This window comes from Pempheris klunzingeri, chromosome 1, assembly GCF_042242105.1.
Source record: "Pempheris klunzingeri isolate RE-2024b chromosome 1, fPemKlu1.hap1, whole genome shotgun sequence".
Classification (NCBI taxonomy): Eukaryota; Metazoa; Chordata; class Actinopteri; order Acropomatiformes; family Pempheridae; genus Pempheris; species Pempheris klunzingeri.
Genome location: NC_092012.1, coordinates 15,226,413 through 15,242,600, shown reverse-complemented (window position 1 = coordinate 15,242,600; position 16,188 = coordinate 15,226,413). Strand labels below are relative to the sequence as shown.

Sequence of the window (16,188 nt, the reverse complement as noted above, 5' to 3'; positions counted from 1 at the left end):
CTTTCCCTCATGAACTAAATGACTTAATTAACAGGGAAATGAGAGACCTGCTGCCTACGCTCCAAATCATCTTGGGACCAAACCAAGAAAGTAAACATTTTCAGCTGGATGGAAACTCATCGCTCTGCATATTACCAACCCACTGTTTATCCACGCATTTAGACTAGTGGAATATATTCCAGCTGCATTTATCTTACAGTACATGCTGGTGTACAGTCTGGATCCTACAGGGCACTGTACAATCTGTCACTGAACTTTGGAGACAGACAACGTTCCCTCTTCCTCTGCAAATGTGCGCTGCTTTTGACGTTTTTCATTCTGAACCAGACAGCTGTTGTGTAAACTGCGATCTTGTTGAGCCGAAAGACAGCTGCAGGTTCACCAAACCATTGACTGATTTATCTCCCTGGTTGATCCTGTACAACAACACAGGTTTCTGGGATAACTGAAGTGGGACTGAATATTAATCCCAATGTATAAAATTTCACACATCACCACTGTTGAATCTCAAAATCCGAGCTTCTCCACATCTGTGATGCTGGACAATGTAGGAGGGGTTGGTGGATTGTGCTTTCCCCAGTGTCTCTCTGTGCAACAATTGTGTGTGATCATTAAAAAAATATGTTGCTCAGAACACCTCAAGCCAATCTAATTTGAATAATTTGAGCTTGTAAGTATGAGTGATTCAAAGCACGATTCTTTACATATTAAATCATGTGGTTAATGACTCAGATAGGGAGATTAATAAAAGATGGTGGATTAATTTTTAAAGGCTACATATTACTAGTTAGAGAATTGGTGATAGAGGAGATTTTCAGAGATTTTTTCCCAACTCAACAATTGTCAGAATAAAGAAAGAAAACAAGGGGGAGCTCACCTCTGTCCACTGCCCGTTGGTCTGTACCATGAGTATGACACAGGGGTCTGACTTATTCAGCGTGTCTCGGTCCAGCAGAGCCTTGCAAGACACGCGCAGCTCGACTTTGGAGACGCAGGTAGCGGGACCACTGAGGCTGGTCGCAGGGGAGGTGGCCTCCTGAACGTCATTCATCCTGGCTCAGGGCAAGAGGAGCTGCCAACCAGCGAAGCAGAACGGTGTGAGGCTGCTGGTAGCTCCGAGGGATGGCAAAACGTAGAGGTGGGTCGAGGGATCTCAGGAAAGACGTTGCGCGCTCGTGGGAGACCGGCTCTTTTGACTTGGTGGGGATGTCACAAAAAAGAACAGAGATTCCTGTTGAGTCCCAGGAGGGGCCAAAAACCAAACCCAAGCTGTTATTACTGCCTGTCAGAGCTACTCCCTCGTGAGGAAAATCATCTCACCTCGGTAATGAGGAGGGAAAGGACATGAAGGTGGCGGGGCTTGTGCTTTTAGGGAAGCTAGATCAGATCCCTGCAAAGATTCATGTTAGATGTTCAAAATCTGCCGCTTCTTCTTTTGAAATGCTCTCAATTCCAGTATGAACAACAAGCAGTGTGCTACCCACAAACATTATTGTCATTTTCTGCATTCTACCTTAGCACTATTAATATATCCTGTTTCCAGCTCTAAACATGAGATAGCAAACAGTTTTAGAGGAGAAAATTAGTATATTTTCCTTTTTTTTTCAATGGATAAACAAGTGAAAGTGACTGATAAGATAAGAAATGAAACCGACACATGACTGAGTGTCAGTGCTGCCCAGAGGATAACATAAAGCACCAAAGTAGGGACTTTGATTTGTTTAAGCTCCAGCGTGGCATGCAGCCACCCCTGCTGAAGTGTCCTTGAGGAAAAGGTTTCTGGCCCCACTTAAGTGTTTTAAAAGGGAAGAAAGTCTGAGTTCCTCCACCAGCATCATTTCCTCTAAGTGCTCCACATTCTTAGGAGTCAAATGAACAAGTGCACCGAGCCTTTGGCTTCCAGCACCAGGGACAGCGCCCAAGGATTTCTTTGCCAGCTGAGAGTCTGGAAACCAGATGTGACCCAAAAGCACCAAATCTCACACTGAACTCAATGAGGCTCCGAATACAATCACACTAAGATGCTATAAAAAAAAAAAAATCGGGCAAAAGTTCTAATGTTAAAAGAAAAGAGAGAGAGAGAAAAAACCAGAAAGACAATAAAATCCTCTCGGTAGAGCAACACGTCTGTGCTGCCGATTCAATCCAACAACTTCACTAAGGCGATACAGGAAACGCTCCGAAATGGCCTGTTAATAATTCATCATAATAAATGAACTCCGCTACAAACCTGTAACCCTTGAAAACCCAACACACAGACAGAGACACGATCGGGCTTAAGTTCTCCTACTTACAACAAGCAAAGCGACGCACCAACAAAAAAAAAAAACGAGCGGTCTACTTTGATCACATCGTTTTGTCGCTGACTGCTCTCACTCACTTCCAATGAGACCAAGAGAAAGAAACTAGACAAAAAAAATACACTGAATCCCCTCAACCCCAAACCTGCTGGTTAAGAAACTCACTTCCTACCTGTCGTTGGTCTTTACTCTTAAACACACTTGTTTAATCCTCTCCCATAACACGCTGCTTGCTTCTTCTTTTTTTTTTTTTTTTCCTCCGCCGAAACTCATTGGTCAGACTGCTGAGGAGGGAGTGGGCTCTGCTCGTGGAGATGGGGAGTGGAGGGAGTCCAGCTGCTGATGCAAGGATGGGGGGGCTCCCGATGGGACTCGATTATTGGGAGTTCAGTTCAAAAACCGAGCCTTAAGATGAAGGAGGAAAAAGAAAGAAAGAAAAAAAAAAAAAAAAACAGGATATGAGGCAATGGAAATGTACCACTGAGTGTGATAATCTGGCAGCTTTCACACAACATGGAAGGCTGACATGAATGTGTGCGCGGGTTTTGTGTGATTTCCTGAGATTCAGGCTCAAAGAATGATGATCAAATCAATAAATTACAAGGGTGGGACACGCAATATCACACTCCCTTTGAGCCCAACTTAATCTCTGTGCACCAATCATCCTCTGCAGGCTCAACACAGGGGCTTTGATATGTATTTACACTGATGTATCAGTCAGATTTTCCTCCAGCTTCAGCATGCTCTGATTAATGTGTCACACTAAGCGTGCCTGTATGTTCCACTGTACTACTGTATGTTCACTGTAGGAGCCTACCTGCTCATCTGTTCCACCTCCATGGACGTGCATGTGTGGAAAATCTGAAATGTTTAAACAAAAAGCCATTTGCACCCGGAGTACGTTAACATCTTTCATTTGCATTATGATAATGTTTACATATCGCATAAGTAGCACAGCTCTGCACAGATCAGGTGAGCATTCGAGAGTATATATATATATGCAGATGTTCTCATACCAGCTGCTCGTGTTAAACACTGTCTTCTGATCACAGCCGGAGCAATTTCCTTACTGCTAAAGCACCTCCAATGAGACGCTCCATGGCACATGTGAGTGTAAAAGGTGAGATCAGATGCTTGGATGATAATTCTCTCAGCACAGGATCCAAGTTTGTCAACTCAGGCAGGATTTAGGTGCCTGAGTCAATTGGTCCTGGCCGGCTGTGTCTCACCTCAATGGTGAAAAAAATGCAAATGTGAGACGTTTCACAGCGAAACAACAAGAGGACAGATCGTCCACATCACAAGCACATCTCCATGTGGGAGCTCCAGACAGCTGACGACCTGTGACTCTGCTCTCCGCTTACCTTTATGAAATGTACACACGTGGATTGAATTTGCAAACACTTTATTCTAATGTCACTCACATTCAAATGAGCACGAACTGACTCATTGTGGAGATGTTCAGTCATCTGTTCAGCGATGTATGTTATGCAATGTATTGTTTCGACACAACGTTTATGCTTGAACCTTTTCACAGTCCACCCACAAATGTATTACTTTCATGAATGTATTTCCAGACATTGCGTAACATTTATAGATTTTTAGATTGCACTGACAAAACAGCAGCACTGTGCCGAGTTTCTGCAAAACACGAGCGAAGGCCATGAAAGACAAAACGGCTTAAAGGGAAAAAAAACTAAATTACTTGGGAAGTTTTTGCTCATCAAAGTACACTTAAGAAAATAAAAGCTTTGGTTTAAAACCACGTCATGTAGTTAGGACTTTGTGATGATGTGCACTTTATGATGATAGAAATGTTTAGGCTTCATCTGTTTGCAATCCTGACGGCGTTACAATCTCAGGATTCTTTGATTTGACTGATTTTTAAGAGGGCCTGGCTGATTCTTTGAGAGTTGAGCCACTCAAAAAGCATTCAGCCGCTAAAAGGATGTGAGCAGCAGACAGGCAGGTCCATCAAATTATTCCAACAGCATAAGAAACAAAACATTTGGTTCCCCGCTTCTTAATTATCACCACTGTCAAGCTGATAACCAATGCGACTTACACACCCAACAACGGATTTCTCCTAAAAGTAGATGTTTTTAGTGGCATTCTGTAAAATCAAAGCAACAAATCCACTCCTGGCCCTGCACACACTGTGTTCAACATGGAGAATGGCTGCTTTCTGACATGGCCATCACCTAAAGTTACTTCTCTCCTGCAGTTTTCACCCCCGCTGCCTCTTCTTCCATGGGCATTCAGAGTCGGTAGGAAGTGTCTGCTTTGGGGCACACACCTGAGCCCTGTTACGCCATAGATCCAAACAACGGCCATCTGCTGCTGCTGTGTCGGTTCAGCACCTCGCAGGCCGATGTATTTACACATGGACTATCTATTCAGATTCCCCCGCTGCTTCTTTTCCCCAGTCACACTCAGTGCTCGCCTTGGTGCTGCTGACCGCATTGCACTAACCCAAATAGGAGGATCTGTTAACATGGCCTGATGCACTCACATTTTCACTCAAACTAAGTCCGCTGTGTGTGTGTGTGTGTGTGTGTGTGTGTGTGTGCAACATCTTCCACTGTTTTTTTACCAGCAGCTCCCTTGAGTAGAGGTATTTTTGTACATAGGTAGGTTTTTTTGGAAATCCTAAAAGACATTATTGATCCTAAAGGCTTTTTCGTTGGCTGTAGCATCGCTGTTAATGGTAATCAATCACTAAAGTTGTGTTTCAGCATGATCTGCTTCAAGTGACAGCTCAATAAAGAGAAATGTTATCTCTTCTTTCATCATTATATTTGCCTTACTGACCTACAAACACTCCGGTCAGCCTCCTTCGGCAGAGTAAACATAATGCACACGATACAGCAAAGGGGTGAAGGTGACACTGCAGGATACATGCACGCATTGATTTCAGCTGGATAGTAGAAAATCGAGTAATGTCCGGTAGTGTATCCACATGGAAGTGGCCCTGGTGAGAAATATAAAGATTTTGGCAAAAGGAGCATGTAAAGAGCTGATAAATGAAAAGTAGCAGTCACAAATTAGTCACAAAGGATGCAAAATGTACATGTTTAGCTCTGCACGTTATCAAATCTACAGACCTGAACACTGCAAACTGAAGCTAACGCAAGTTATTTGGCATAAAGAATTAATTTCATGGTGAGTCAAGGGCTCCACTATTTTCATTATCCACTTTTTCTGCTTGATTCATTTTGTCTGTAAATCATCAGAAGAAAACAGTAAAAAAAAAATAATAAAAAACCTCATCCAAATCTTGACTAAATGATTATGTGCTTAGTTACCGGGGGGGGGGCGTTTTCATTTGGTTTAAGCACCAGTGACACATTTAGGAGAGGTGGTGAGAGGCAGTGTTTCACAAACTCCCCGGTGTCCTGTTACAGATGTGTTTTAGCAAATAGGTGATTTTGCAGTACTCTTCCTTAGGGGTAAATAGGACCGTCCATCTGAGCTCCCATCTCAGCCGAATCAATCAACCCCGGTCCAAAATGACTCGACTGTCCACTCATCTCCATTAACTGAATTATTTATTTGCATTCAGACGGTGGGAGCACAGGGAGACACTAAAGGAGAAAGACAAGGACATTTAATCTCAACTCATACTGGTTTTTCAGTCTCTGTGTGTTGACACTGAAAGGTCATCAATGGTGATAACTGATGCATTCAAACTGGGCAATCTCACTTAATAGGCGCTTTAGGAGTTTTTCTGCACCTGTGTGGTTTTCTTTAACAATATATTAGCCGATTTCACCCCATTAGAACACCACAGCACACCCAGTCTGTTTTGGTTAATGTCTGCCAGCACATAACCCACTGTGTGAACATTAACATTCAACTTTGCCCCCCCTGCAGGAGCTGAGGGTAAAATTGGCCCACCGGGATGAGGATTTTTTTTGCTTGCTTTCCACTTCTCCTGACCTTCCTCTGCCTCGAGAGCTGTCATTGACCTCCTCTGCGATTACCTGTGCATTAACATGCCGTAGATAACAAGCAGGTCTCTTAAAATGATAAAAGCCTGTCCTGTTCAAGGGGTCGTGCCTGGTTTAGACTCATCTGCTGGTTATGGCTTTATTCCTGGTGAAAATATGGAAAAGTCTGGACAAGTTTGCATTAAAGCATCAGCTTCCAGTCAGGTGCTTTCTCCTACCGACTGCTGAGTTACTGACAATTTATTTGGTACAACGCTGTTAAACGGTGGGCTTATTATACTGTCACGACAGGTTAATGACCTGCTTTCAAAAAAGGTCCACCTCTTCAAAAATGGATTTACAATTCTTCCATGGCAGCCAATAAACCCTCTTTTTAATGCTTTTGTCTCCATTAATGAAGTACTTTGTGCCTCTAGTGCCACCTACTGCTGCAGTGTAGGCTGAGCATAAATGGACACTGAATCTTTGTCAGTTTTTAGTTCACATCAGACTGATGTCAGTTCATCATCAGATGAATTTATTAAGTATGGTTTTTCTTCTCCTCCATCACCAACTGGTCTAACTATCCTGCACAGCTGTCCAGGGCTCAGAATTCAGCTAAATAAGTCAGAATCCATGAGGCACTGTAGAAGCCTTTCACAGATATTTTGACATGCTGCCGCAAGAAGAGCACAGCTGCCAATAATTACATTTATGATGGCTGAATTCCTTCTAGCTGCTTCAGTTTCAGGTTCTTGGCGTTGTGCACACTGCCTCACAGGCACACCTGAACATAACACAGCCAGTTAACATGATTAGGATCACCTGACTTGAATTATGTTTTATACTGAAATAAGTTGTTAAATACCATTAATGTTGAGATTTTTTAAATGTAATGTCGTTTTATATGCTGTGTGTGCGTGCGTATCCCAGGAAGAGCAGCAACTACCTTAGAAGCAGCTAATAGGGGTTCCAAACAAATAAAAAGGAATAAAGAATGGTTTTACTTCTTGACCATGGTCACACTAGGAGCTGCAATCTATTTCAACAAATCTGACATCTATAAATTAGACCTTGCCTGTATTGATACCTCAAAGTGACCCAGATCAGTTCTTTTTAGTATCTAAAGGACATCCTTGTATTTTCCCCTCAGTGCCCAAATCTACAACTAGACTAGCAGAGATCTAATCATGACATTCGCACATTGATCTTTTTGAACACTTTATTTTGCAAAGTTCTATGGTGACTATTTTCACTTCTTTTTCTCCACGTCCTGCTCGGCAGCCTCTTTGGCTCTCTTGGCACGGATGCCAAAAAGACGAGCATTGGCGCGGGCCATACGCAGGCTGGCGAAAGCCTTGAAGTTCTTCTCATCCTCAGAGATAACCCGGGCCTTGTCCTTCTTGTGTACCTGGAAGAGACGAAAAAGATCATATTAAACACGTACGACATGTTTCACGTTCTGTGCCAGTTTCACAGCATCAATAATTTGGGACCAATTTGCTTTTCCAGCTTGATTTTTAAAAGCAGTCATCAGAAAAAGGGTTCAAATGTTTCATCAACGAAGTGCAGAGATTCCGGAGATTTGTCATCATCTGACTGCTGTGACACAAAACAGGTTGTTTATATATTTCCAGCCAGTTCAAAGTCGGCTGCTGTGCAATTTCAAAGATATTTAATTTAGGTTCTAGTGGAATCTTGAAGGAATTGAAGCTTACAGTTTTGATGGGCATGACTGGACCAGCGAGCTGAGTGGCCATCTTCAGTTCCTCCTCCTGAAAAGATGAAACAATTAATTCTTCAAGGCAACAAAAACATCTATTGCCAACTAACTAACACAAAGTGTGATATAATTCTTAATGAGACCTGAATCAATTATGGGATGGACAGTCTCATTTTTATGATGCAGTGACAAGTGAGGCAGAGTGAGCAATGTTTTGCTATCCGTGTTTCTGTAACATTAGATTCTCAGTGATGTTATATAGGCTGGATAATATCACAAAAACTAATCACTAATCTGAGCTTTCAAACCTGAAATTTAAAAAAAGTCATTCACGTTTCATGAGGGAGTCATGTTTCAGTCTAATAAAAACTCCTGACAAGGAATCTAACGGCATTATGATCTTTCACTGAAGGTGTGCACCTGTCAGACACAAGAGTTTCGCTCAATAAACTGTCATGTACAGATTACAGAGAAATTTTAATCACTGCACAAAGACACAGGTTAGGAATAAATCTTTGAGCTCCCATAAAGAGATCGCTACACTTGATGCTTCAAATTATGAGGAATAAATTTTCAGTTCTTTTAAATTTTAGACTACTTGTTTTACACTTTGCACTGGCTTTCATAAGATGGTGCAATAGTAAACCAACACTGTAGAGGGCTCTCAATTGTACTTGACTTTGAGAGATGACTCACACCTACTGACCACATGTTTTTGTTCGATGTTTTAACACTCTTTTCTCCTCAGGAGAATGAGCCAAACAATCAATGCATAAAACAGTTAATTACCAGCCATTAACCACAGTCATATCAAATGCTTTGAAAATTGGGTGTGAAGTTTGTGTGTCTTGACATGAAAAAAGAAACTTACAGTGCTGTCTCCCTTCTTGGGAGCAGAAGCCTTCCTTGGGAACAGGATGAGCTTGGAGCGGTACTCCTTCAGGCGCTGCACGTTGGCCTGGAGAGATTCTGTGGACCTGTTGCGGCGGCGAGGGTCAACAGAGATGCCAATGGTGCGGGCTGTCTTTTTGTGGATGCCAGCTGCCTGCAGGGAGGTGCACAGAAAATCAGGGGGTTAAAAAAATCAGGGGGTTAAAAAAAAATATAAGAACCTCCAATGTGGATGTGAAGTCCACTACATGATAGGACAGATACTGATGTCCTGTTTGGTTTTCGAGGTTGAGTAACAAAACAGTCATCAGAAAAAAGGGTTCAAAGTATTCATCAAGCAAATACAGAGATTCCGGAGTTTTGTCATCATCTGACTGCTGCAACAGAAAACACACAAGATGGTTCGAGAACGCTATGAAAACCACATCTGAAGTGCTTTTGGAGGCATTCATAGTGAATTATAATGCATTAAAAATGCTTTATTATTATAAGTTCAATTGCCTTATGGATGCTCTTGGCCAACTATAATCTAGAGGGTGTCTGATAGGACTATCTATACACACCAACACTCAACTGTAGTAAGGACTCATCGTGTGCTCCGACAGGATCACAAATTGTCATTGTATATGCATATGTAAAGTCCATAGTTATGCATGTAAAATAATGCATGGAGGTAAAGTGCATTTTCATGCATTTGAGACAAAATATTCTGAGTTTGGATATGTATTTAAAGCAAATGTAGAAATATAATATATAATATTCATTAGTCACTGAGCTATTCAAAGAATATTTGAGTACTATTGTGATTTGGACCAGAGGAAATATCAAACCATTATTTTACTGCACACTTTAAACACAACCAGACTCCACTTGAAACTGCAGCCTTGTAGCTCATTATTTAGTGCCATACTTGTCAATGATAGGTGTGCTCACATATACGTTCATATTTCAAATATGAGCCTGAGTGGCTTTGTCAGGACATTGATTACGTGGTTTATTAATATGATACAGCATTTACAAAGGCAAACTCGATTCACATCTCTCAAATATCAGATAAATGCCCTCAATTACACCCCATCAATAGTGTTTCAACACAAACTGGCACACTGCTCTTCACTCCCTCCTACAGTCTGTTTTAGCGGCCAGAATTGTCTTATGTTCCCATTTTAAAAGGGTTGACATTTTACAGAAAAAAAATGTAATGTTTAATCACAAACAATTTGGCTGATGTGAATCAAAGTCCAGGGTGTGACTAGTGAAATGAAGGGTTCTTATTCATAAAGATGAGGTCTGTCAGGAAAGCAATACACCATAAACAAAACACCATCACTCCTGTTTAAACCTACTTCTTGTGAAGGAATACAAACAAGCCAACATGTTCAGGGGTGATGCAGTCATTTAGCCTTCCTCCCACAGCAGGCAAGTACATAGGAGGAAAGGCAAAGTGTACTCTGGCAGGAACATCCAAGTCTTTGAGCAGCACTATGTGTTCTACAGCTATTGAGTTTTTAGGTTGGGTGGGATGGAGATTCATGACAGAAAGAGGCTGAGCCTGTTCTGTCTTGCATCTACAGTAGTCATCAACAGCATTTCTAAGGTGGAGATCGCCTTGTTAAATGCTGGGTTTATTGTTTCAGATGACAAATTTCTATCCAAACAAAAGATCATTGGACACCATCAGTCAGTTGGTTTGCTTTTCCTTTTTGATGTCAATGGATTCATCTCTTGTTTTAAAGCACTGCCCAGCAACTGAGTAATATTGCTGATTAACTACCCCTGCATAGAAGACAAATTGTTTGTAGACATTTGAAAGTTTTACCTTGAGTTCCTCCAGGGTGAAGCCACGGCCGGAACGAGCCTTGGTGTGGTACCTGACAGTTGGACATCTGACCTGTGGCCTCAAAGGTCCAGCGACAGGGCGGGGAGCAATGAGACGGGCCTTGGCCTGACGAGCCTTTCGCCTGAAGAAAGAGGAATCTTAGTTCACCTCTAGTAATCAAAGCCCCCTTCAACCCCAGAAACTGGGAAGTCCCAGGTACGGCAAGTCTGTTCTGTGTATTCCCGATTGTGTTTCCACTGCATCTCAATCATGACAAACATTACTTTTCAGTGATGGCCTCATGGTGGGAAATGGGTGTAAGCTGCAAGTCATGTGCTGCACCCCGAATGCATGTTAATTTAAGACCCAATTGAGCCAAATTGTGTGTATTTGCAGACATCCCATCCTCTATTTAGGAAGTCCTGACACATTCATTATACCATTATTCTCCTTTTTTGAATAAAAAAATAAAAAATAAATTAACACGTCACTTCACTGTCTTGACTTTTTGCAGCCATGAACACATTAATTATGATGTTCAAACACAGTGTAGCCCAACAACTGAGAAGCAGTCTGAGATGTGATGAACTCCAAAACAATACATACTGATTACCCTCCCTTCAAGAGAACTACTTTAAAGAGCCAAAGGCATCGGCTAAGAAACATGAGAAACTCTGGCTGTTAGGGTTCACAAAAAGTTAGGGATATTCGACTTTCAGGTGAAATTTATGGAAAATGTAAAAAGTTAATGCTACAGTGATCTTATATCATGAAAGTAGGACATTTAAGTATCAGCATGCACTGGTAGTTTCTTCATCTTAAACAATTTATTGAAAGAAAATCTAACAACAGTGGAGGGTAAACAAGGGTAAACGTAAAATTGGGATGTGGCCAAAGGACGTCCACTCCTCTCCTTTCTGTGACTCTTCCAGTCTCTGTATCTCTGTTGCAACCTGCTGATGACACTCTGTGACCCTCTAAGCTCAGTGGACACTTCTGTCTGAGGACCTGTTTGAAGCCTCCAGTGTTGAGGTGCTGCTGATCAAAATTTAGGTGTTGTCTTGGTCTCACAATGTCAGAATGTGAACAGCACGATGAGGACTGTTTAAATACCAATTCTAACTGAACCAGGAAATGTATTGGTGGTGGTTCATCGTGAAATTTCACCTGAAAGTCGAATATCCCTAACTTTTTGTAGGTAGTGTATGTCACATACCTGCTGCTGTGTCAGATTAGTTTGCATCACTCTGCGTGCACACAAAATACTGCTCCACTTAACTCATTTAACTTCTTGTAGCCTTCTGCAGTTCTGACTAATCGACAGCTCGTGTTATCTAAATTCTCATCTTTGCAAATGTCTTTAACAAAATCATCTTGGCAGTTGCTCAAAACTACTAAAACTCGTCTCTGCTACTCATTCATGATGCTGCTGGAAGGCGCGTTAGCTCGAATTAGCATCGCTTCCTTGACGCACAAGGCTGTTCTCACCTGCGGATCTTCCTGGCTGGCTGGTTGAACCAGGTGCGCACTCTTTTCTGCCAGTCTTTGTGGAAGTGAGGGTTCAGGATCATTCCATTCCGGCTGGGGGCCATGGCTGCCTACTTCCCTGAAACACAGCATGGCACACGGGTCATGAGCTGGCTGTCATGCCGGCACACAGAGCCTCGTCAGTAATGCTAAGCTAGCAGGTTACCGTCAAAGCTATTGACTGTTTTGAAGGTAATTCACGTCAATGGCTAACATACATGCCATAAATACAAATCTTTGCCATTTCGGGTTCAATTCATGTGCTTGTTTTTACTTTGAGGGGCATTATTAAAACACGGAGCTATAAAAGCTGGCCTGTGAAGGCTAAGCTAACAGTCACACACAAACACCACTTGACCGGCGATCATCACTAAACACGGAGTCTGTTCAAGAGATTAACGAGGAAATTTCTGACAATAATCACATTGTCTGAAAGGTGACAAAACACTCTACTTCAAGCTGTAGGTGAAATGGACAAATATTAGTCAAATAACAAGGATTAAAGCAGATTCTTTCTAAATCTGTAGAGAAAAAATTCTCATACCTACGAGGGAGGAAAATGGCCGAAAGGAAAAAGGAAGTTGTCATGCGGTGGATTGTGGGATATATGTCAACCAGCCAATGGCTGAACAGACGTGATCAAAGAGTATATAAAGGAGTGTAATCCCAACGAGAACAAGCCCACAACACTTTAAATTTAACAAAATATATTAGACCGTTTTATGTAAGAACAGAAACCATGTTAGTTAGTAATTGAGGTGAAATATCTATTTGTACAAAAATACAAACAATTACGCCATTTGATTTGATGTGGTTATTCATCCAAATGCAACAGATTCCAAAGTTTTTATTTTTTATTTTTAGCAGAGCAGCGACAGTGGCTGTGCACTATGTTCTTGTGAGTCCAGCCGCTCAGCAAAGATTTTGTCAGTATCAATACAGAAACATACAAATCTGCGCTAAAAGCATAAATCTCAAACCAAGCGCGGAGGGAGCGATTTCATTTCACCATAACCGGAAGTAAAATACGCTCTTGACACTTGAATCATCTTTGTTAGTTTGCAGGGAAATTCAACTTTCTCGTGTTTATGTCAACCTTCATAGCAAAGATAGAAAGACCTGAAAGAATCGCCTTAATAATAAACAACCGAATACCGTATACATTCACTGAATGAAGATTATGGAAATAAAAAGCGTATTCATGTTATAATGTTGATTAAGTTCATGTTATGACTGAAGTTTTGTCATGATGAGTTTAACTGTGGTGACAAACATCGGTGTGTAAAGAAACTAACTTGGATCTGGGAGAAAAAGACGAAGATTCCGCCGAAAGTCACTTATGTGATGATTGTTTTATGGGTTTCACTTTTTGAATTGAATTACAGAAATGAATTAACTTTTTCACGATATTCTAATTTTTTGAGATGCACCTGTTCATTCACCAGAAACATTATCACAACACATTGTAATGCTGAAACTGCTGAAACGGTGATGCGCGTCTAGAAATGTTAACATGATCCGTATTTTTGGTTTGCAGAAAAGTAAAACATCAATATTTCCCACTGTGAAAACGACTACATGCTGCTGTCAGCAACATTTTATCACCATGAGCCAAACTGAGCACGATTGGATGACTTCTTTTTTTTTTTTTATTATTGTTTGACTTTATTTTAGAGGTGACTGTTAACAGGTGACGTAAGAGGATCCGCCCAACAGCGAGGTCGGTGCTCGTGATTCACAGGTGACGTCTTTATGACGTCAATAAGGTTCCCTCCAGAAAATGTTGAAATGTAGAAAATTCCAGGCAACTTGTCATCATCAAATGGCCATTTAATCAGTTGTTGTAGCTTTTAAGGAGTCTAAAGCTTTAAGGATCCGAACACAGATATGAACAGATGGATATGATATGGATATAAATGTATGGATAACTGCATATCTTAGGTAAAAGGAGATTATATTGTATATTTTTTCTCAAAGATTAAAAAGAAAAATGAAAAATAGCCTCTGGTTCAGGTGCAAGGTGAAGCAGCTTTGTAGTTTCTATACTCCCCACCTATGGAACAAGCTTCCTGAACATCTAAGGTCTGCTAAAACTGTCAGTGCATTTAAATCAGGCCTTAAAACATCACTGCTTAACTGTGGCTTTCCAACGATAGAGCTATATAACTTACTTTTAATTTGTAACTATTTACCCACATGCTTTTATTGTATTTTAATGCGTCTCCTCTTAAGCTTTAACTATTTATCCTCCTGTGCTTTTATAATCTTACATAAAATTACATGCAATTTTAATGTTTCTGTGGCTTGTTTTTATTGTGTTTTATGTCCCTCCAAAGCACTTTGAATTGCCTTGTGTCTGATTGGTACTTAAATAAATGTATGTTTTTTATGTTTTATGTAACAATCAGAGGTGAAGTTTTTGAACTGGCCACTAGATGTAGACCTAGCAGCTGTCAGCAGTAGGCTTGACCACATCTTGACACTATCATCTTACACTATTTTCTTGAAGCCAGCCAGCATTCATAGACAAGTGGTTTGTGATATCAAGGTTACAGCTTTATATGTGTGTGGCTGTAAGACATGACTTCAACCTGTTTACTCTGTGTATTAAACACTAGTCTTGGCATACCGTTACCAGTTATGTGTGTGTGATGTGTCTTATTTATGAGCTGAATAAAACCAAACTGTCACATAACACCTGCAGAAGATCGTGAATTACCAAAGTGGACGACAAAGCACAGGCACAGGAGGTCAGGGGGGGCCAGGGGGGGTCGGAGGGCCCTAAACCTGAGCCGCTTTTTGAAGTGACCCCTATTAGCATTTCTAAGGTCAAAGGTTACAGTCAACAGCAGGGATGACTTTTTTTTTCTCTTGCACCTATCTGATGCCTTTCATATTAGGATAGAATATTTAGCTAGCAAGTCTGACTCTATGTTTATATATATAGCATGTTATTATGGTTGTTTTATGATAGGTGAGATCAGGAGCCATTTACAAGTCTGCGACAGGGGCCCATTGTCTTATAATCCATCCATGGAGCAGCAGCATAAGAAACTTATTTATAACATTACCCGACATATATGAAAACTTTCACCACCCTGCAGCCTCGTCCTATAAATTGATACAATAGTGGCTGTAACTAGTTATTGCCACTATTGTCATTGTCTCCTATTTGCTTTTGTCTGACTCTGACATGAGTCTATTTGTCCATTAAACAGCCAAAGGAAGAAACGCATCACTAGAAACACAACCATTTTTTTTATTCAAGACAATGGACATTTGCACTGCACCATATATTGAAAATTTGTATTAAAAAGGTGACTGTGAGATTCAAACATTTTTTATTATTATTGTTAAAAAAGAATGTCAGCAGCTTCTGCTTCATAATTATCTATTGATAATTTGGTTTTTTAATTGATTGCCAACTTCTTTCTGAAATACATCTGAGTTATGTTTAATTTAAGTAACTTTTTTAGAGCACAATAAAATGAAAAACAAATAGATGTTAGATGTCAGACACTGAAACACGTTAAAACTGTATTTTAAAAGCATTCCGTTTTGTATTTCAGGAGCAGGACGTCAAACAGGTAGCGGTCGAGTGTAGAAGTTAAGAGTATGACTTTACTCCAGATTTCAGTTTTAGCCACCAATTACAGCTCTTGATTAGAGCTCAGCTTTGGGAGCTTTTTTTTTTTTTTTTTTTTTAAAGCCACCGATTCTAAAACCACTGCTTCATTAATCATTGATCATCTAACTTCTGCAATCTCTGCCTATCTTCACCTGAGAGCAAAGGTCAAGGTGTGGAACTAGAAGCAAAAAGAAGCGGCTCGCTCTGTCAGCACATGCACAGCAACATGTTATCAACATGTCTACAACACACTATAAGTGGTGCGTTTTTTTTTTTTTTAACTGGATGTTAAAGTTATATCGTCCTTGTTGCCAAAACCAACACATTCCTGCGTGTTTTAATTCAGTTTTAAAGCTGTGGGTGAGCTCACA

General features: G+C 40.8%; 2 protein-coding genes and 2 non-coding genes across 4 annotated transcripts in view; all 4 read right to left on the bottom strand.

Moving 5' to 3' along the window:
- Window positions 1-1,094, bottom strand: part of cpne7 (copine VII) — a 28,934-nt gene extending 27,840 nt beyond the window's left edge. Inside the window, exon 1 of the mRNA XM_070836052.1 lies at window positions 878-1,094. Coding sequence (XP_070692153.1) covers window positions 878-1,051 — 174 coding nt within the window. The 5' untranslated portion in view covers window positions 1,052-1,094. The remainder of the gene's footprint in view (window positions 1-877) is intronic.
- A 6,343-nt stretch (window positions 1,095-7,437) lies between these two features.
- rpl13 (ribosomal protein L13) lies at window positions 7,438-12,790 on the bottom strand. The gene is made up of 6 exons (XM_070834586.1): window positions 12,734-12,790; window positions 12,151-12,268; window positions 10,663-10,804; window positions 8,824-8,997; window positions 7,948-8,004; window positions 7,438-7,640 (listed from the first exon to the last, which is right to left on the bottom strand). Exons 2-6 carry the CDS (start codon window positions 12,252-12,254, stop codon window positions 7,482-7,484), a joined length of 636 nt encoding a protein of 211 aa, XP_070690687.1. The 5' UTR covers window positions 12,255-12,268; window positions 12,734-12,790; the 3' UTR covers window positions 7,438-7,481.
- On the bottom strand, window positions 7,745-7,823 carry LOC139206762 (small nucleolar RNA MBII-202). The gene has a single exon (XR_011585015.1). It is a non-coding gene; the product is annotated as a small nucleolar RNA MBII-202 (small nucleolar RNA).
- On the bottom strand, window positions 9,131-9,212 carry LOC139206766 (small nucleolar RNA MBII-202). Its single transcript, XR_011585016.1, has one exon. It is a non-coding gene; the product is annotated as a small nucleolar RNA MBII-202 (small nucleolar RNA).
- Window positions 12,791-16,188: the final 3,398 nt, after the last annotated feature.